The following is a 19,524-nucleotide window of genomic DNA, read 5'->3' on the forward strand; positions in this document are numbered from 1 at the left end:
CTAGCGGGGAGTCGAGCCGAGCCATGGCAGCACCTTGGATCTCTTGTTCCCCGCTAGACGCCAATGCGCAGGCAAGGGCTGTGTTGCTCTTGTTAGCTCCCTACCAGCTCTCGAACCGAAAAACGCACACCACCTACCCAGGCGCAGACGTAGACAGATGGCTCGAGTCCATATCCGGTTGTCGTGAAAAGACGCAAGAGCGGGGCGCATGAAGTCTTCTTCCGCCAGATGCACCCGCCATGAAGTTGGCGTGGCTTCGACAAAGTGGCGGGCGGTATCTAGCGCGCCCGCTACAATGTCCTCGAGTGAAGGCGGTGTCCCGCGGGAGCAGTGCACGATACTTGCCGACGTGGACCCGGAAAGGGTGGCTATGCTCACCATAGCGTCGAGGACTGGTCGCGATCTCGCGGCCATGATGGGAACGGCAATGCCGAAGGTCTGGTGCAGGTCGCAGAGGTCCAGCTGTGCTGGCGTCAGCTTGCGGGTGTGTCGCCCTAATTGAGTATGAGAGGTGGGGATTCCTTACCCATTGGGCAACTACATATCGAAACCGTGTCAGAAGCTGCAGCGTCTGCATCTCGTCTAACGCGTCGCTCGACAGAAAGGAGAGCCGCGATTCCTGAGATGGCAAAGGGCAAGGGCTCCGACTTTCCACTTCTGCGTGGCCGTCTGCGAACCTTGATCGGACTGTGATAGGATACTCGGGTTCATTACCAGTGCCTAGTGATACAAGCACCTTGACCGCGGTTTCATAGCCGTCCGCAGGAGACTGCGTATATGATGCCGGCATTGGATTTCCACTTGATGTACTTTCGTCATCATCTTCGACATTCGTCCTGTTGCCTTGCTCGGGCGGAAGTTCACACCCGGACTCTCCCAACAGGTGGGAGCTCGCTGGTGAGACAACATTTGGGATTCCTCTTGAGTTCTCTTTAGTGATTATTTCGCGCTCGTGAACTACCCCATGGTTCTCGGATCGCCGTAGGATCTCGGTTTCGGGCTCTAATGGCTGTTGCCGTGTGACCAATATGGACTGGGATTTCTGAGGAGCTGCTACTCTGGTGGGCGATCCCAATTTCTGCCTTCGACGGCTTCTAACTCCTGGTTGCAGAAACTTGAAAAAAAGAAGTCTGTCAGCATCGTACAGACATGGCTCATTGCCCCGGCCCAGTCGAACGCGCCACTGACCTGCAGCCTCGGGTAGGGAGAGCTGGAGGAGCCGGGCGATGCGGCATGGCTGGCTCCAGTGCTCGGAGAGGTGCTAATGCCAATATTGTTTGCATCCTTGAATGTGACGCCGCTGGGGTAGCTGCACTCGAGGTTGCTGCGGACGCATCGCTCGCAGCGTGGCTTTACTCCATCGCCTAGACCATGGCGGCGCGATGCCTCGAGTTAGCCCACATACGCTTGATTGTCATGGCTGCGGCCGTGTCATTTTCAGAAGCCGCCCTGGCTAAAGACTGACTTACACTTGCGTCTCCTTATCCTGCACTTTAGACACCCGGAACGGCTTCGCTTCAGCTTCGGTCTCGGGCCAGCGCCGTCCCCGGCCGGCTCCGAGGCGGTCCCATCAACATTCATGCGCGACACGGACGGCCCTCGGTGTTTGCATGGAAATGCGGCGGGGAAGGGGGCAGCTGGGCCATGCAGCCGTTTGCGCTCGGAAATGGCTGGATTTCGGGGCTGTACTTGCGTGTTTGGGAAAGTCTGGCAGCAGCGACTTGACACCCGACTCGGTCCATCAAAACTGACGACACAACACAGGTGGGGCGCGTGACCCCGCAGCCCTGATTGTCTTCCAAGATGAGGACATTCCTAATCGGGTACTAACAACCGCCCAGATCAACCTCCTGGCCGCGGCCCAAGGATCCCATCGCCGGTCATGGCTAAGTCATGGGAAGGCATTGAAGGCACAGCGGCGGTACCTTGTGTGGCTTTCCATGCGCCTGTATTATCGCAGTCGGATAGGCATTCCCGCTCGTCAATGTCGTCTTGACCTCATGGAAAGTTCCTGACACCCAGCGCCTCACGACAGACGGCCACACGCGCAGGAAGCGCGATTCTAGATCCGAAACAGCCTAGTTAGGGTCTACAAGACGATTTCGAACCGAGAAATGGCACCGGGGAGGACTGAAGCGCCACCGGGCACCGGCCGCGATGGACACGGCGCAAACAAGACGTTGGCGATTCGGCCCAAGGATCACGACATAGTCCTCAAGACCCTCCGGTTGCTTGTCGCCGACCTGTGCCAGCAGTTTGGCGGTGGTCACCCGGGGTAGGAAACAGCTGTTTGGAAGCGACAAGGGCTGCGCCAAGAATTCGCCAGTCTTGTCACTTGGGAATTTCACTGACATTCGCGACTTCTCACACACCAGTGGTGCCATAGGCATGGCCGCCATCGGCGTAGCTCTTTGGAGATATGCCATGAAGTATGCACCTCACAGCCCCGACTACTTCAATCGCGATCGCTTCGTCCTGTCCAACGGTACGTTTCCTGCCCTTCTGTCACTTTGGTATAATGGGCCCGCGCATGGACAATGCTGAGGGTCCAATGTAGGCCACACATGCATCTTCCAGTACATGTTCCTCCACCTCAGCGGCTACAAGGCCATGACATTCGATCAGCTCAAGTCTTACCACTCGGAGCGTGTCGACGCCCTCTGTCCGGGTCATCCAGAGATCGAGCACGAGGGCATCGAGGTCACGACGGGGCCCCTGGGGCAGGGCGTCGCCAACGCCGTGGGCCTCGCCATCGCGACCAAGAACCTGGCCGCCACCTACAACCGACCGAACTTTCCCGTCGTCTCGAACCACGTCTGGTGCATGATCGGCGACGCCTGCCTTCAGGAGGGCGTGGCCCTCGAGGCCATATCGCTGGCGGGGCATCTGCGTCTCGACAACCTCACCATCATATACGACAACAACCAGATCACCTGCGACGGCTCAGTGGACCTCACAAACTCGGAGGATGTAAACGCCAAGATGAGGGCCTGCGGCTGGCGCGTCGTCGATGTGGAGGATGGATGTTATGATGTCGAGGGACTGGTCAAGGCACTCGAGGACTCGCGCCGGCCCCAGGACGGAAAGCCGACCTTTATCAATGTGCGCACAGTCATTGGACTTGGCAGCGCGGTCGCGGGCACGGCGGACGCACACGGACAAGCATTCGGGAAGGAGGACGTGGCCAACATGAAGCGGGCAAACGGGTTCGATCCGGACCAGTACTTTGTCGTTGGCGAGGCCGTCCGCGACTTCTTCTCCGACCTGCCGCGACGGGGCGAAGCGCTGGCGGCCGAGTGGGGGTCGCTCGTCGACCAGTATGCGACGGAGCACCCCGATCTGGCCTTGGAGTTCAGGCGGAGGGTCCGGGGGAATCTTCCTGCTAACTGGAGAGATCACATCCCCGGCATGTTCTCGGATAAGCCGACGCCCACGAGGGCCTCCTCGGGGCTCGTTCTTAACCCCATCGCCAAGGAGCTCAACTCCTTTATCGTCGGCACCGCAGATCTCTCGCCGTCGGTACACATGGCGTGGGATGGCAAAGAGGACTTTCAAAACGTAAGCAGCGCGCACGAGGGTCTTCAATGGTGTCACGCTAACGCCGGCGAAACCAATTACAGCCAGACGTACGGCCCGCCTGCGGCATCAACGGCTCGTACACGGGCCGCTACATCCACTACGGCGTCCGCGAGCACGCCATGTGCGCCATATCCAACGGCATCGCGGCCTACAACCCGGGGACGTTCGTGCCCGTCACGTCGTCCTTCTTCATGTTCTATCTGTACGGCGCGCCCGCGGTCCGCATGGGCGCGCTGCAGCGCCTGCAGGTCATCCACGCCGCCACACACGACTCGATCGGCATGGGCGAGGACGGCCCGACGCACCAGCCCGTAGAGCTGGCGACCCTGTTCCGCGCCACTCCGAACCTGCTCTACATGCGGCCCGCCGACAGCGAGGAGGCGGCCGGGGCTTGGGAGGTGGCCATCCGCGAGCGCTCGCGGCCCTCGATAGTGTCCACGTCGCGCCACAAGCTGCCGCAGCTGGCGCCGCGCACCAGGCGGGACGGCGTGGAGAAGGGCGCGTACGTGGTCCAGGAGGTCGACGACGACGGCGTTCACGCGGACCTGACGCTGCTCGGCGTGGGCGCCGAGCTGACGCTAGCGCTAGACGTGGCGGCCGAGCTAGCGGCCAAGCACGGGGTGCGCGCGCGCGTCGTCAGCTTCCCCTGCTGGCGGCTGTTCGACGAGCAGCCGGTCGGGTACCGGCGCGAGACGCTGCGCCGGCACGGTGACGCGGGGATCCCCGCCCTTGTCATCGAGCCGTACGCGCCGCAGGGCTGGGAGCGCTACGCGGACGCGGGCGTCTGCCTGCGCCGCTTCGGCCACTCGCTGCCCGGGCCGGCCGCCTACAAGTACTTTGGCTACGAGACCGAGCCTCTTTCCGAAAAGGTCCTTGGCTATCTGAACGGGCTGAAGAGCGGGGAGTACCTTCGCGGCGAGTTTGTGGATTTGTAAATGAATATCTAGACTGGAGCTACATTAGCAGGGACCAAGCCATTCAGATATAAAAAGTAACACAGTTGATTCGATGAATTATTCCCCCACCTCGTTCCCACGGAAAGCGCTTCCAGTCTCCCAAACAGGCAATAGCCCGACGTCGCCGGGAACAGGGCAATACCAAGGGTTGAGGCAGGTATTTTGCTCTGTCCTTGGCCCCCTTGAATTTTCTCCACCGCGACCCCAATAGTTCGGCTCTCATCCCCGCATTCCCCTCGTCTGCCCGGGAAAAACCAGCACAAATTGTAGTAGTAATGTTACCAGGAAGACCCGGTCCAGTGTAATATCATGTGTGTCAAACGATGAGCTCGGGCTAAGATTGACAACAACTCGGTACCAAAATTGAAGATTGTGAAGCAGCGATCGCACCAAGCAACCCTCACAAACTGATTCTCGCGCCTACGCCGCGAACTTGTCACAAAATGGCTTCAACCGCGAGCCGCCTACAAACCTACCCGTCCAAGCCGCGAGTGTTCATCATCTCGGACATATCAAACGAACCCGATGATGCTGAGTCCCTCTGCCGCTATCTGCTCTATTCCAACCAGTTCGACACAGAGGGCCTCGTGGCCTGCACGTCGACATGGATGAGGACAAAAGTCTGTCCACAGGACATGATCAAGATTATCAACGCCTACGCCGGCGCTGTGGACAACCTAAACAAGCACACACACCCCAACTTTCCCTATCCGAGCGCTGAACACGTCCGCAGCCTCGTGCGATCTGGGCCTCCTGTAAGCGGGCCTACCTACCTTGCATCATTCTCGTCAAGGCCAGATCATCTGACAGCTTGTTTACCTGTTTTGCGTCAGGTATATGGCATGACAGCCGTAGGCGACGACATCCCCATAAGCGAGGGCGCCAAGCTGCTCGTGTCCCGGATCGAGGCGGCCTTGGACCGGCCCCTGTGGGTACTATGCTGGGGCGGCGCCAACGTGCTCGCGCAGGCGCTCCTATCGATCCGCAACACCCGCCCGGCTGCCGAGGCCGCGGCGCTCCGGGCGCGGGTGCGCGTGTACGCCATCTCGGACCAGGACGACAGCGCGGGCTGGATCCGGGCGCAGTTCCCGGACGTCTTCTACATAGCGTCCGTCCACGCCTGGAACCAGTACGGCATGGCGGCCTGGACCGGCATCTCGGGCGACCGCTACTACGGCTTCGACTCGGGCGGGCCCGACTTCGACAAGGTGACCAAGGAGTGGATACGCGAGCACATTCAAATTGGGCCCCTAGGCGGCGCGTACCCGGACTACATGTTCATTCCCGAAGGTGATACGCCGACCTTCCTCTACCTGATTCAGAACGGGCTGGGTGTGCCCGAGCACCCCGAGTATGGGTCCTGGGGCGGGCGGTACGGACTGGTGGACGGGGCGCAGCGGGCCAGCGGCCATTACGCCGACGAGGCCGACGTGGTGGTGGGCAAGGACGGGCGCAGACACACGTCGAGCCAGGCCACAATCTGGCGGTGGCGCGACGCCTTCCAAAACGATTTTGCGGCGCGCGTGCGCTGGACCATGGCCCCAGACTTTAGCGGCGCCAACCACGCGCCCGTCGTGTACATCGGGGACGACCCCGGGCCGGCGCCGGTGCTGCTCGAGGCCGAGGCCGGCACGACCCTGACGGTGGACGCGAGCAGGACGTACGACCCGGACGAGGGCGACGACGGGCTGGCGTTCAAGTGGTGGCACTACCGCGAGCCCAGCGCGACGCAGTGGGCGACGCACTTCGAGGTCGAGCCGCTGGGCATCCGCAGGGTGGACGGCGAGGGCAGGGTTGTGGAGGTGACGCTGCCGCCGGCCGAGAAGTGCTGCGTGCAGCTCATCAGCCGCGAGCCCATGGCCAGGGGCCAGCTGCTGCATCTGATCCTGGAGGTGACGGACAGCGGGACGCCGGCGCTGACGACGTACAGGCGGATCATGATCCAGACCACCAACAAGGAGCTGAAGGGCGGCGGCGGCGGCGGGGCCGAGGCTGTGGGGGATGCCATAAAGGCGATGGTGGAGAGTCAGTCATGAGGAGGCAAAGGATTCCAATGTGGGCGGGGATGGGGTCCACATGTGGGGCAGGGTCTAGACGCGGCGAACTTGGGGTCCTGCCCAATTTGGAAATCATAACCACCAGACCGCGAAAGACGCTGCTCCAGCAGACGACCAGTCCAAAGTGCTGGGACAAATATGGCTTCGACATGCAGTGCATAGCTGATGGCCAAATCTGGCAGACAAAACCTACATTCTGAGTTAGTATTCGCCTATACTATTCTCCTCATAACCCTACCCCCGTTCACCTGCAAAGGCCTCAGCACACCATGGCTCAGCCTCCCAGACAAGACCCAGCCCTGCTGCCCAACCCCTCGCTTCAGGTGACGGCAGACCACCAGCTAAAACAGGTTGAGGCACCAGTCCTGTCTCCCGGGCCCGGGGAGGTCCTCATCCACGTCAAGGCTACTGGAATCTGTGGGCAAGTGCAGGACGCCAAAATGCGGTCGAGTTTCCCTTTGCTGATATTGTCATCGTGTAATTTCCTCGCTCCAGATCAGATGTCCATTTCTGGAAATCGGGCTGTATAGGCACCCTGGTGGTCGAGGGCGACTGCATCCTCGGCCACGAGGCCGCCGGCGTTGTTCTCAAGTGCGGCAAGGGCGTGGCGAACCTCAAGACGGGCGACCGGGTTGCCGTCGAGCCGGGCGTGCCGTGCAACAACTGCTTCCTCTGCCAAGAAGGCCGTTACAACCTGTGCGAAGACGTCCAGTTCGCGGGCGTATACCCCTACCACGGAACGCTGCAGCGCTACAAGGTGCACCCGGCGCGGTGGCTACACAAGCTGCCCGACAGCATCTCGTACGCCGAGGGCGCGCTGCTCGAGCCGCTCAGCGTCGTGCTGCACGGCATCCGCACCGCGCGGCTCGAGCTGGGCCGCGGCGCCGTCGTGTGCGGCGCCGGCCCCATCGGGCTCATCGCGCTGGCCGCGGCGCGGGCGTCGGGCGCGCACCCGCTGGTCGTCACCGACGTCGAGGCCTCGCGGCTCGAGTTCGCCCGGCAGCTGGTGCCAACCTGCGTTACGTACCTTGTCGACCCAAAGGCGGCGCCCGAGGAGACCGGGCGCGCCGTGAGGCGGCTGTTCGGCGCCGACGCGGACGAGTACGCGGCGCCGCCGGCGGTGCTCGAGTGCACCGGCGTCGAGAGCAGCGTCTGTGCGGCCGCGTTCACGGCGAGGAGGGGAGGCGTGGTGGTGGTGATTGGGGTCGGGAAGGAGGTGATGAACAACTTGCCGTTTATGCACCTGTCGTTGGCCGAGGTAAGCACTCTTTTCATTATTCTTTCTTTGCAAGTGGAGATTGTGTCCGAAGGCTTGGCTAACCATCTTGCGATCTCTACCAGATCGACCTGCGGTTCATCAACAGATACCGCGATACGTGGCCGGCGGGGATTGCCTGCATGGCAGGTGGCATCCTAGATCTCAAAAAGCTCGTCACGCACGTCTTTCCTCTCGAGAAGGCCATGGAAGGCCTGGTTCTGTCTTCGGACCCTCGCAACGGAAGCATAAAGGTCCAGATCGTGGACGAGACTGACGTTTGCCACCTCTACGCCGACGCGCCCGGGGAGTCTTGAGAGGGTTTGTAGGCATGGGGGCAAGTGGGCTGGGCGGCCTTGTTCATCAAGTTGACCATTGAAAAAAGATAAGCCACGGATTTAAATCACTAAAACAACTAATCTATCAAGCTCCCTTCCGCGCCTGACCCCTGAACTCCAAACTCCCACACCCTGATGAACGAGTTGCTCCTTGCCATTGTCACTTGCCCTCCCCAATCCAGATGTCAAACTCCACGCCACCTACCTACACAAGCGGAATCGAAAGGCGAACCCTTTGTTTGCCTAGGCTTCATCCAGGCCTTGCCCCCTCCAGGCAAATATATTTACATGAAGCTGATTATAGGGGGCCACGCCTGGTGTTCCCGCGAGGGGACGAAATTGCCACTGCTAGGGAGAGCTTCATTAGCGGCATACACCTGTTCGAGCCCGAGGAGAAGGTTTCTGCATCCGAGCCCCGCGCTGTTGGGCGGCGCAGCGGGCAACCTGCCGCCCTTGGAGATTTGTTCACCGTGGAAGTGACGGGGAATCTACGGCTGTGCCTTTTGGGTCGCTACCTGGAGACCTCAACTCGCAGGCATTTTCCAAATCGGGACGCCCCGAAATGCGCACACGCCACACCATATCCTTTTTGGGAAGCTACTCCGCTTCGAGCACGCCGACGGCAGCAGCCCGGCACCGCTCGTGCGTCTAGACAGGGCAGGGCTGAGCGGGCGGGTGCAAACCCTAGACGATGCGGCCAGCGAGATCAATAAGCTCTGCGCTAGGCATGTGCCCTTGAGCGACGTCCAAGACCTGATGGCGCCGTGGATGATGGCGACGGAGACTGGAGAGAACAAAGTGCAGCCCAACCTCCTGGCCTGGCTCGAAGAAACCAACGCCCTGCGCTGGGCTTGCCACGGTGACGATGAGGATCTGGTGCGCTTCCTGCTGAGCGCCGGGATCGCGCCCAACGAGAATGCCATAGTACAAGCCGCCGCCAAAGCGAGGGAAAAAGGGGACCTACGCGTCCTGGGACTCCTGCTGGACGCGGGCTGGGACATTAACAAGCCTATCCGGGATGGCACGCCCATTCTAGGGTGGGTGGATTTCGTTTGTGAGGCCGTGGTGACAAAAAAAATACTGACATCATCTTTTCTCCCTTGTTAAAGCGCTTTCATCAGACACCCAAACCTAGTCTCATGGTGCCTCTCGCGCGGTGCCGACCCCAACGCTCCCAGCGGCTCGGCAACCTCGAGGACCATCATGGAGTTCGCCGCCGCCTACGCCTCCCCGGCCACGGTGAGGCTGCTGGTGGAAGAGCACGGCGCGTCTGTGACGGGCGGCTCGCTCGTCGCGCACGCATCCATGGTTCACGCCGAAATCTCGCCGCCCGTCAAGAACCCGAAGCCCTCTAGCGGCACGGAGCACGGCCGGCTCGAGGTTGCGCGCTTCCTCCTGGACGCGGGCGCGCCCGTAGACGCGTACCACCTGCAGAACCGGGGCGACGACGGCGGCCGCCCGCAGCAGCAGGAACGAACCTGCTGCGGCCTCACCGAGGCGGTGCTTTTCGGGCAGCAGAACGCGCTCCACTTCGCCGCCTGGGGCGGCAGGACCGACATGGTGCGGCTGCTGCTTGAGAGGGGCGCCGACAGGACCGCGCCGACGTGCTCCATGTGGACGGACAACGCCACCTTGTCGCCGCTGGAGTTTGCTCTCAAGTATGGGCAAGACGAGGTTGCGGACCTGCTGCGTGAGGCCTGATTTTTGCAGTAGGGAATGCGTCCGAGGTGGAGCATATATGTGTGCAATGTCTACAGGCACTTTTCCTGGCATCAGATTGTACGCAGAGTGACACCTGCCTGACCCTAAATTGTTACCGTTGCGTCGTGCAGCCTGCCCATCTCACTGGTCAAGTCCAGAAACCGTCCTGCCGAGGCAGCAGAGACCCACGTGACATGATCGCCCTCGCCATGAGCTGACTCTTCTATGTCGTCGGAGCTCGGCAAGCTCGAGGATTCCTAGTCCCTTGAGTCACATGGATGTCAAAGAGGCTGACGCCGAACACAAAATTGGGGGTTTGATGGGTTTCAGGGGCCACTATCGGTGGAAATGAGCATAACTCTCAAAGGCCAGGACCAGGGAATAGCGTCGCTCAAGGCTTCGCTGCCTTCTCTCCCGACGCAGACGCCGCTTGGGGCATTTTTGTGTCGATTCCCCCGCGAAATCGCCTCTTCTCCCCGCACCGCCCCGGTTTTCCCCGCAAATATGCAATCCCCGGAGAAACACCGGGGCGATCTCGGCTCGGCCTTTCTCCAGCGTTCTTGCCTGCCTGGGGAGCCCGAGGATGCCAGCGCTGGGCCCAGCTGCCAAGGAGCCCGGCTTGCAGCCTCGGGGAAGAAGGCGGCGACGGTGGAGCGGCCGGCCGGGATGTAGAAGACTATAAGAACGAGCGTCTGCGACGCGTCGCTTTACCTAGGTGCGCAGTTGAGGCGGCCTCTGCTCCATCAATCATCTGTCGTTGCTCGCTCACTGCAAAGAACCGTCGTCCGCGCCCATTCAACACACTCCCTTTGCCAAGAAGAGAAATAGAGGATGGCTGTGGCTGGCGACGCCAAGGCCGAAGGCGGCGGCCGCGAGGCGCGCCACGTTGACGGCGGCAGCTCGTCGCTCGAGGACAAGCAGCTCGCGTACCTGGGCAACCAGGAGGAGCACGACGTTGGCAAGCGCGCGTCGCTGCGTCACTACCCCGTGTCGTGCTTCTGGTGTCTCTACGCCGTCTGGTGCGTGCTCCTGGTCAGCTTCGAGAACCAGGCCTCGGGCAACATCCTGGGCATTCCCGAGTTCCGCAAGGACTTTGGCGTGCCCTTCGAGGGCGGCTACGTCCTGCCCGCCGAGTGGCAGGCCGCGTTCAGCGGCGCCCCGGTTGCATCGTGAGTCGTCATTTTCTTTTCCATCCATTTGTTCCCCTTCAAACCTCCAGAGGCAAGTGTGCTCGCAAGTTCGCCGACGCGACAAAAGGCGGTCCGTCATGGTTGGATCGCTTCTCTGACACGACCTCTGAACAGCGCTGTGATTGGCTCTCTGGGTTGCGGTGCTCTGGCCGACTGGCTGGGGCGCCGAGCTGTTATCATGATGGCCCTCGTCATCACCTATGCAGCAATCACGATGGAGTTTGTCGCCACGACAAACCCCATGTTTTTCGGCGGCAAGTTTTTGAATGGCTTCGCGACCGGAGCTCTGGCGTCTGTGACAGTCACATATATCGGAGAGGTAAGCAAAAGAGGCACAAATCTAGGGTTGGCAGGTGGCCAGGGCGTTACTCTTCACGTCAAGGGTAGAAGCTCATCATCCGCCCCTATCCACCGTACAGGTCACCCCGCTAGCCCTACGAGGAATTTTCACTTGCCTGTCGGCCATGTCGTACACGCTGGGTCCTCTGGTCGCCGCCTTGATCGTCAACGAGACGGGAACAATCCCGAGCCGATGGGCATACAGGGCGGTATTCTGCGCGCAATATGGGTTTGCCGTTTTCGCCACCATTGGTGTCTTTTTCATGCCCGAGTAAGTATGAGCTTTGTCTTTCGATCTTAACGGCGTCGGGGTTACATGTGGCGGTTTCGAAGTGGAGTACGTGTTGGGAGAAGAGAGACAAAGAGGAAAAAGGAGGAATCAGGAGGCTCGAGAACAGCCGACAAAAAGCTTATGCTCCACACACAAACACCCAACGACAGAGACTGACAAATTCATCTTCAACCCCCAGATCCCCCTGGTGGCTAGCCTCCAAGGGCCAAGAGGCCAAGGCGCTCCACAATCTGGCCAAGCTGGGCCATAGGGGCGAGGAGGGTCGGAAGCGGCTCGCCGTGATCCGGCAGACGCTGGAGGAGGTGTCGCAGGAGACCGAGGGCGCGACCTACGCCGAGTGCTTCCGGCGGTCAAACCTGCGGCGCACCGTGGTGAGCATCGCGCCGCTGTGCATCCAGATGCTGTCGGGCGTCGTCTTCGCGGCCTCGTACTTCACCTACTACATGCAGCTAGCGGGCTTCAGCACCGAGTTGAGCTTCAAGCTGCAGATCGTGCAGCAGGTGTGCTCACTCGTCGGCAACGTCATGTCGTGGTACCTCATCGACCGCGTCGGCCGCCGCAACCTGACCTTTTACGGTCTGCTCGCCCTCACCATCAACCTGCTGGCCACGGGCGGCCTAGCGGCCTGGGGCTCGCCCGAGGCGCTCAAGGGCACCGTGGGGCTAATCCTCATCTACTGCTGGTGGTACAACGCCACCATCGGCGCCACAGCCTTCACGGTGCTGTGCGAGGTGTCGACGTCGCGCCTGCGCATCAAGACCATCGCCATCGGCCTCGCGGCGCAGAACCTGCTCGGCATGGCCTGGAGCTTCGTGCTCCCGTACCTCTTCAACCCGGACAAGGCCAACCTCGGCGCCCGCGTCGCCTTCATCTTTGGCGGCCTGGCCGTCGTGTCGCTCGTCTACATCTGGTACTGCCTGCCCGAGACGGCCGGGCGGACGTACGAGGAGCTGGACGAGATGTTCATCAAGGGCGTGCCGGCCAGGAAGTTCAAGGACTTCAAGCCCGAGGCGCAGACCAAGGGCGAGGAGGTCAAGGCGGCCATCGCGAAATCGCCGTGAGATGTCGGCGGTAAGACCCTTCTGGTTGGTTGGTTGCATAAATGTATCTGTATCTGTATCCATCCGTATGCGCGGAGACATGCGAGCTTGGCGGGAAAGGAAGCGTGCAAGAATAGGCCTCGAATATCACCTTACCTCATTCGAACAAAGCATTTCTGGGCACATTGTGCCGCCCCGGTCTCTCCCCTAGCTGGATCCCCTGCTGGCAATCCGTCCGCGTCACCCGGGGTTGCGGCACGCGCAGCGAGGGTAGGCTCCGGTAGTTGACAGCCGTCGGCGGGGATCAGCTGGCCAGCAGGTGCTGGGGTGGCGGGTGGCGTGAAGAATCAGAGCTTCCGGCCTGGCTCGGCGCCCAACAGCAGGGTGAGCCGACATTGCATTGCCGGGATCCATCCTTTTCCGACAAAAAAAAAGAAAGAAAAAAAAGGGACAAAGTGCCAAAAAAGACGTTGTTTCGTTGAAGCGCCTCGATAAGTTGGCACGGGAAATGTGTTTCGGTCCACAATTTACTCATGTGGTTCACCAATCGCAGACCCGCCTCAGCGGCCTCCGCGGAGGAAGTAGGGGCTTTTCTATCCTTCCTCAGGGACCCGTGCACTGGGAGCTTCAGGCCAAACAGGAGCACGTCACATCCATCCCGATGGCTTGCCTTGGTGTTGGACCTGAGGTTGAGCACCTACCACTGACCATCTTTCAAAGTACGATATCCCAAACAGCGTTAGCCAAAAGTCGCGCTGAGCCTGGATAGCATCGACAAATAGTGGGTGGGGACTGTCTCGGGTATTTTTTTTCCTATTTGTCCTTGCTCCTTGCCTGCACTCGCAGCGTTGTCAAGATGGAAAATTAAATCACTGATTCTTGGCTTCGGGAAGCTGCCTGACCCCGAGGAGCGACGGATGGTTGACAGGTTATATACTGCCACGATTGGCACCACTGAAACCAGAATAGAGCGACAGCAGGTTGATGCATCGATCAGTCGCCAGGCCTGGATTGGGAAAGCCGCTGAGTTTTCGAAACCGCTGGGCTAGAAATGTTCGAGAAGGCGTGGCAGGGGCCTGATTCGTGCGCGATTCGTGCCTGCCGCAAAGGTGAAAGCTGGCAGCCCCTGCTCAATCAAGCTAAACTGGAAATTCGCGATTGAAGATACATTCAGCATTCAATCACATCTCTCGGCGTTGACCGGTCAGCACGATCCCGATTAATATGTCACCATCTCTGGATCCAGAAGGGAGCTGAATGCGGATGCCAGTCATGTCGGTTGGCAAGCCCCCTGCCTGCTGTTATCTCGCCGCCCACGGCATCGCACTATAGTCCATGGCGCGCCATCGCCCCTCCTTCCCCAGGGCCAAGCACGATTGGACCCGTGGATCGCGGCGTGCGACGGTTCTCTAGGTGCGATTTTGTTCCCCGTTGGGTGGTCGAGCCAAAATCGGCGCTGCCGGTGGGCGTCCGGTGGGCGTGCTCGACGGCAGCGTGGTATTGATGCTTCCTCGAAACAGTCTTGGCCGTCTCAGGGCCGGCCCACCACGACCCCAGCCGATCGCTGCATCGGCCACGCTGGAATTGCGGCACGCCTACTGGCTGCGCTTGCCTTGCCTGTCCCTTGCAGGGGCTGCCACGGAGCCTCCCCCCTGGCCCCGTTTCGAAGGAGGCGTTGAGAACCGCCCCCATGCTAGCCGACCAGCTCCGAGCGCCCACGGAAGTCCCATCGAGGGAAAGTCGATCCAAGACTTGCCATCGCAAGCTCCCGGCGTGACGGCTCGACCTTCCCTGTAGGGGCCGCGTACCTACGCTCTCCGCGGCAGACGGCTACACACACCACGCCCAACCCGACCCCCGACAAGGGCACGGCAGCGCAAGCAGCCCTGCCTAGCACGCCTGCGGCCATTGCATCGCAGAGGCGAGAGTCTCAAGTGGGGTGTGTGTGGAGAGAGGGGAGAGATTGACGGCTAATATTGCACGAACCTCTTGCTTGGGTTCAAGAAGCAGGGCGCTCGCGGCACCTTTCTCATTTTCTTCTGGCCTCTTTTTGTTCCCTCCACCCCCCTCTCGACAAACATCCCGTGTTTTTCTTCTCTTCTCCTTCTTTCTTTCTTCGACGGCAACTGGCTTGCGGGGATCGATCTAGTTCTTTTATTTCGCGGGTCGTTGCAAACATCATTGGAGGACAAGCGCCACCGACACTAACATGCGCACCCAGTAAACGGACTCTTTCCTTTCCCTCCGTTCTGTTATTCACTTCGCTCTGCGCTGGGTCGCATTTATTTGCTTTCCCTTTCGTGGCATTTTTTGCCATCATTTTCATATCTTTGCGCGGCCGGTCCTTTCAACTATCGAAGCGAGTCTTCCTTTATACGTCACGACATCACCCCGATAAGCGAGTTCGATATGCGGTAAGTTGATGCAAAAGGGCAGCTTGTGTGGCAGCCAGGGTGGACGCCGGCTGACACGGCTCCGCATCTTGCAGTCCCCCACGAACTGTTGAGGAGCTCATGGCCATTCTTGGCCGGAGGCAGACCAATGTCCCCACCCGGCTGCCGGCCCCGGTGCCGGCTCCGATCCTCCTCATCCAGCCCGGCGTTACCACCCGATCGATCCCCGGTTTTGGCGTTTCCCCGACCCAGCCCGCGAGGGCTCCCGCACCCGCACCGCAGCAATCGAGCCAGCAGACGAGCGTCGCGAGCAGCACGAGCGCGAGCGCCCAGTCGACGGCTTCCACCACTGCCGCCAGCAGCACGAGCACGAGCGCCCGGTCGACGACTTCCACCACTGCCGCCAGCAGCACCAGCGCCCGCGCCGTTAGCAGCGCAGTCAACAGCGCCATCAGCAGCAGCGTCGGCCTGCCCAGCCAGACCGAGGCCCCTACCAGCGCATCCCGCGGCCGCGGGAGAACCTCGGCGACTCCGACTCCCTCTGCTTCCGTGCTGCCCGAGGCTGGAAACTTGATCCCAGGACTCCCCTCCGATTCCTCGACCGGCACCATGGCCTCCGACATGATGAAGCCGACCGAATCCGCCGAAGCGCCCGACAGAGGATCTGCCAACGCCGACTCGCCCGACGCCCGTGGCCAGCAGATTGGAGTGTTGGTGGGGATACTGGGTATGTCACTCCCGCAAACCTGGTCAATGCTGCCAGTCTCGCTGAGCACTCGCGCTAACACGTTATCCCCTCACTCCACAGTCGCCGTCGGTCTTGTCGCCGGTATCATCGCCATGTTTTGCGTTCGCCAAGCCAACAGAAAGAAAGCCAAGCAGGCGGCGGAGCGTGCGCCCACACCAGACTTCATCTCCCGCCCCTTAGCAAGAACCGACTCTAACCCCTGGCAGGGACCAATCCGGTCAGGGAGTGGCGGGGTGGGAGCAACTAGTGGAGGGAACGTGGCGGCCGCCAGCGCTGGCGCAGCGGCTGCTGGACGGGACGATGAGTGGCCCATGGGTGCCAGGAGCGCCAACCGAAACTCGATGGAAAACACGCGATACGATGAGAAGCAACAGTACGCCGCTCAGCGGCCTCCCCCGCCCGTCGGCGCGGCCGGCAGCACTAGCCGGGCTCAGGACGGCCAGGCCGGCTTCGCCGGCGGCGCGGGCATGGGCGGCAGCTACGCCGGCGGAGGCAACGAACAGTACACGCAGTACCCAATCTCGCCTGCCCCCGTGGGCATGACCCAAACCCAGGCCGACAGGGAGTCGCTCAGCAAGTACCAGGCCATCGCCAAGATCAACCAGCACTACGCCGCCGCCGAGAGGATGTCGAGACAGCCGGGCAACTTCGAGCCCGCCAACCCCCCGTCCCCTCTCTACTTCAGGCCAACGCCCAACGCCCCAAGGCCGGACAGCACGACGTTCGGCGGCGGCGGCGGCCGGTACGGAGGAGCACCCCAGCAGGGTCGGTACTAATCGGGTTGAGTGATGCCGCCAGGGTCAAGGGCGGGAACTGTTGTACGATATCTGACATTCTCTTGATCTTTTCTTTTCCACGAGGGAGCGTTGCATTTCCGGGGTTACGCATGGGAGACGACGCCTGTACCACCACGCTAAAGATACCACTACCCACTGTCTCTTCCGGTTAATATTTTTTGGCGGCTTATTATACGCCATGACATGACACGACACGCACAAGATTCCTAGATATTCATATATCAGATACTTCAGGCCGGGAAGCATCGGCAATGGAAGCTTTCTGGAAAACGAGCCCGCAAGGGGCGATAATGGTGCGTGTGGATAGGGCAGGAAGTAAGATACCTAGGTAGTTACGTATATGACCTTCATCATTGCAAGTCTTGTGCTGCTACAGCGGGCCGTTCAGCATGTGCTGATGCCTACCAGGAAAAGCTTTCCTCCAGCAGCCTTACGGCCACGCCTCTGCGCGCCGCCGCCGCCACCGTCACCCTGACCTCGTCAGCCATGCCCGGCGGCCCGCAGACCGTGACCACGGTGCCGCCGGACCCTTCGTTCTCCCGCAGCGCCTCTCCCAGCACGCGCGGGAGGTCAAACCGCGCCCCGACCGAGACCGCCACGTTGACGTCCCCCCACCTCGCCCTCCGGACCCCGCTGCCGTCGCCGCCGCCGCCCCCCGCCGGCAGCGGTCCGTCCTCCCCGAGCAGCTCCTGCACCGAGAGCACGAGCGGCGCGGTGCGCACGCCCCAGAAGAGTCGCCGACGGCGGCTACGGCTGTCCTGCCGTGGCGCGCCCCGGACCAGCGGCAGGGCGGCCGCGATGCCGACGCCGCCGGCGACGTAGATCAGGTTCGGGTACCATGCCGTCGTCGTCGCGCGCGGCGCGGGGCAGATGGACGTGTGCGCGGCGCCGTACGCCGCCTCGACGAGCACGGGGATGCCCTTGCCGCTGTGGGCCTGTCGCGCGAGGGTGGCGGTGAGTCCGCCGCGTCGTCTGAGGTAAAAGGCGGCGCTCGGGCTTGTTGCGTGCCGGCCGCCCATCAGGGGCAAGGAGGCGGCGGTGCTGGGCGTCTTGGGCTCGGGGTCGGTATCTTCCGGCGCCGCGTCTGCCGTCTCACGCGGCTCCGAGGACGGCGGCCAGTGCTGGGCGCTGCTGCTCCTCCGCTGCTCCTGCTGGAAACCAGGGCGGGGCAGCGCAGCGGCGACGGAAAAGGGGTGGCTCTCCCACACGCGCCAGGTCAGCGTCGGGAAGTACAGATAGACGTGGCCGCTGCCCTCGCGGCAGCCAGGGATGTCGAGCCTGAGGTAGTCGCCGTCTACGACCGTCACAAAGGCCCTCTTGACAACGCCGCCGCCGCCGCCGCGCACGAGCACCCGCCACGGCCGTGCCACGAGCCTGTCGGAGGCCCAGAAGGCGCAGGCGATCCAGATCCAGATCTCGTAGCCCCACTGCCACTGGTACCGGTAGTAGATGTGGCACGCGCAGGCGGCCAGCGCCAGCGCGGACAGCACGACGTGCGAGGCCAGGAAGGCCTCGTAGAAGCGGCGGCGCAGCGGCAGGGCCGAGAGCGGGACCAGCGCCACGAGCAGGACCGTCGCCGCGACGCCCCAGAGCCAGTAGGCCTGCGTCGCGGAGAAGGCGTAGACATCGCCGCCGCGCTCAAGGAAGACGACGAGGTACAGGACCGAGTGGGCGACGGCCTGCAGCGCGCAGATGACGGCGACCCAGCGGTGCAGCAGCAGAAAGGTCCCGTGGCCCCAGCCCGTCAGCCACAGCAGGGCGCCGTTGCGGGTCGAAAAGAGAACGGCGAGCGCGAGGTTGGCGAGGCTCAGGTGGCCCGTCCGGTTGGCCACGTACGTCAGCACCTGCTCGCGCACCGAGCCGTACCAGCCGTGCGGCTCCACGATGACGTAGCCCGTCGAGCACAACACCACGTTGACGGCCAGGACGTAGCCGAGGTAGAGCGCCTGCCCGCGCGTCGGCACGAGGCCGAGGCCGAACAGCGCGGGGGCGGCGGCGGCGTGGCGGCTCCCGAGGACCGGGGGGTCGACCAACCAGCCGTAGACGCGCGACTCCAGACCGGGCGGCAGCGGCAGCCAGGCGGCCAACCACGACAGCGCGATAGGGATGGCGACGCAGACGACGAAGAGAAAGATGGCGTAACCCGACGTGATTGTCTCGCCGACCTCGTAGAAGTGGTTGCCGTTGTACGCGGCCAGGTACGTCTCCTCATTGACCAGGGATGTGGCGTTCAGGTACTGGTCGTGCGGCGCGATGCCCGTCGGCGGCGCGGCCCGCGCGCGCGCCAGCGCCTCGGCGTACCCGTACTTGGGCGACGGCTGCGCGACCTCGTGGCCGATCAGCTCCGTCTCCCAGAAGGACTCGAGCTTGGAGGCCGCGACGCCGCGGCAGTGCGTGTGGATGCACCAAGCCGCCGTCTGGAGGTAGGGGTCGTTGGTTGCTAGGCACTCGGGCGACGGCGAGAGGGCGCCGTGTTGGTCGCCACAATCGAGCTTGAACCGCACCGCCATGCTCCCGCAGGTGTAGGCACACGGCGGGTTGTACATTTCGGTTCCGTACCCGATCAGGCCGTGCCCTGGACGGCCGTTGCCCTGTGCCGTCGCCATGCCGCAAAGCGCCGTCAAGGGTATGGGGAGATGTCGTCGGGGCCGCATTTCGGACTGTAGCGGGAGGAGACTTGATATGAAATCATGCAAAGTTTAAAATCCTGGGCCGTGATGGCATCTGCTGCCCGGAACTACAAATATGTACACAACGCACACCGGCTAGATGCATGTCCATGTGCATGACGCATGTCCCAAAGCTGGCCCTTGCAAGTCACCTAGTCCCTGTTCGGGGT

At 61.9% G+C, this 19,524-nt stretch overlaps 9 protein-coding genes across 10 annotated transcripts; 7 read left to right on the forward strand and 2 right to left on the reverse strand.

The window, feature by feature from the left end:
- On the reverse strand, positions 1 to 822 carry GGTG_03539 (hypothetical protein; the record flags this gene model as incomplete). The annotated part of the gene is made up of 3 exons (XM_009221319.1): positions 1 to 78; positions 379 to 462; positions 811 to 822. 3 exons carry the CDS (start codon positions 820 to 822, stop codon positions 1 to 3), a joined length of 174 nt encoding a protein of 57 aa, XP_009219583.1.
- A 991-nt stretch (positions 823 to 1,813) lies between these two features.
- GGTG_03540 (dihydroxyacetone synthase) lies at positions 1,814 to 4,600 on the forward strand. The gene is made up of 4 exons (XM_009221320.1): positions 1,814 to 2,275; positions 2,376 to 2,485; positions 2,558 to 3,558; positions 3,621 to 4,600. The coding sequence occupies exons 1-4, from the start codon at positions 2,115 to 2,117 to the stop codon at positions 4,512 to 4,514; spliced, it is 2,166 nt and encodes a 721-aa protein (XP_009219584.1). The 5' UTR covers positions 1,814 to 2,114; the 3' UTR covers positions 4,515 to 4,600.
- A 234-nt stretch (positions 4,601 to 4,834) lies between these two features.
- GGTG_03541 (hypothetical protein) lies at positions 4,835 to 6,682 on the forward strand. Its single transcript, XM_009221321.1, has 2 exons — positions 4,835 to 5,290; positions 5,369 to 6,682. The coding sequence occupies exons 1-2, from the start codon at positions 4,979 to 4,981 to the stop codon at positions 6,569 to 6,571; spliced, it is 1,515 nt and encodes a 504-aa protein (XP_009219585.1). The 5' UTR covers positions 4,835 to 4,978; the 3' UTR covers positions 6,572 to 6,682.
- Positions 6,683 to 8,279, forward strand: GGTG_03542 (the record flags this gene model as incomplete). Of its 2 annotated transcripts, none has more annotated exons than XM_009221323.1 (3): positions 6,683 to 6,792; positions 7,088 to 7,850; positions 7,934 to 8,164. In XM_009221323.1, exons 1-3 carry the CDS (start codon positions 6,758 to 6,760, stop codon positions 8,162 to 8,164), a joined length of 1,029 nt encoding a protein of 342 aa, XP_009219587.1. In that variant the 5' UTR covers positions 6,683 to 6,757. The 2 variants fall into 2 exon arrangements, with proteins under 2 accessions (XP_009219587.1, XP_009219586.1); XM_009221322.1 differs by having other exon boundaries at positions 6,769 to 7,042; positions 7,123 to 7,850; positions 7,934 to 8,279.
- A 662-nt stretch (positions 8,280 to 8,941) lies between these two features.
- Positions 8,942 to 9,886, forward strand: GGTG_03543 (hypothetical protein; the record flags this gene model as incomplete). The annotated part of the gene is made up of 2 exons (XM_009221324.1): positions 8,942 to 9,222; positions 9,295 to 9,886. The coding sequence occupies 2 exons, from the start codon at positions 8,942 to 8,944 to the stop codon at positions 9,884 to 9,886; spliced, it is 873 nt and encodes a 290-aa protein (XP_009219588.1).
- A 348-nt stretch (positions 9,887 to 10,234) lies between these two features.
- On the forward strand, positions 10,235 to 10,558 carry GGTG_03544 (hypothetical protein; the record flags this gene model as incomplete). Its single annotated transcript, XM_009221325.1, has 1 exon — positions 10,235 to 10,558. One exon carries the CDS (start codon positions 10,235 to 10,237, stop codon positions 10,556 to 10,558), a length of 324 nt encoding a protein of 107 aa, XP_009219589.1.
- A 159-nt stretch (positions 10,559 to 10,717) lies between these two features.
- On the forward strand, positions 10,718 to 12,768 carry GGTG_03545 (hypothetical protein; the record flags this gene model as incomplete). The annotated part of the gene is made up of 4 exons (XM_009221326.1): positions 10,718 to 11,055; positions 11,191 to 11,395; positions 11,496 to 11,686; positions 11,886 to 12,768. 4 exons carry the CDS (start codon positions 10,718 to 10,720, stop codon positions 12,766 to 12,768), a joined length of 1,617 nt encoding a protein of 538 aa, XP_009219590.1.
- Positions 12,769 to 14,108: 1,340 nt separating this feature from the next.
- On the forward strand, positions 14,109 to 17,067 carry GGTG_03546 (hypothetical protein). The gene is made up of 3 exons (XM_009221327.1): positions 14,109 to 15,161; positions 15,236 to 15,867; positions 15,949 to 17,067. Exons 1-3 carry the CDS (start codon positions 15,157 to 15,159, stop codon positions 16,662 to 16,664), a joined length of 1,353 nt encoding a protein of 450 aa, XP_009219591.1. The 5' UTR covers positions 14,109 to 15,156; the 3' UTR covers positions 16,665 to 17,067.
- On the reverse strand, positions 17,064 to 19,393 carry GGTG_03547 (hypothetical protein). The gene has a single exon (XM_009221328.1). It carries the CDS (start codon positions 19,337 to 19,339, stop codon positions 17,087 to 17,089), a length of 2,253 nt encoding a protein of 750 aa, XP_009219592.1. The 5' UTR covers positions 19,340 to 19,393; the 3' UTR covers positions 17,064 to 17,086.
- Positions 19,394 to 19,524: the final 131 nt, after the last annotated feature.

This window comes from Gaeumannomyces tritici (assembly GCF_000145635.1).
Source record: "Gaeumannomyces tritici R3-111a-1 unplaced genomic scaffold supercont2.2, whole genome shotgun sequence".
Classification (NCBI taxonomy): Eukaryota; Fungi; Ascomycota; class Sordariomycetes; order Magnaporthales; family Magnaporthaceae; genus Gaeumannomyces; species Gaeumannomyces tritici.

Bases quoted from the DNA above. Each gene is read 5' to 3' on its own strand.
- GGTG_03546 (XM_009221327.1), top strand. The intron at 15,868-15,948 runs GTATGTCACTCC...CTCACTCCACAG, and splicing joins AGTGTTGGTGGGGATACTGG to TCGCCGTCGGTCTTGTCGCC.
- GGTG_03547 (XM_009221328.1), bottom strand. From the start codon at position 19,339: ATGCGGCCCCGACGACATCTCCCCATACCCTTGACGGCGCTTTGCGGC.
- GGTG_03541 (XM_009221321.1), top strand. From the start codon at position 4,979: ATGGCTTCAACCGCGAGCCGCCTACAAACCTACCCGTCCAAGCCGCGA. The intron at 5,291-5,368 runs GTAAGCGGGCCT...GTTTTGCGTCAG, and splicing joins TCGTGCGATCTGGGCCTCCT to GTATATGGCATGACAGCCGT.
- GGTG_03540 (XM_009221320.1), top strand. From the start codon at position 2,115: ATGGCACCGGGGAGGACTGAAGCGCCACCGGGCACCGGCCGCGATGGA. The intron at 2,276-2,375 runs GTAGGAAACAGC...CTCACACACCAG, and splicing joins TTTGGCGGTGGTCACCCGGG to TGGTGCCATAGGCATGGCCG. The intron at 2,486-2,557 runs GTACGTTTCCTG...GGTCCAATGTAG, and splicing joins TCGCTTCGTCCTGTCCAACG to GCCACACATGCATCTTCCAG.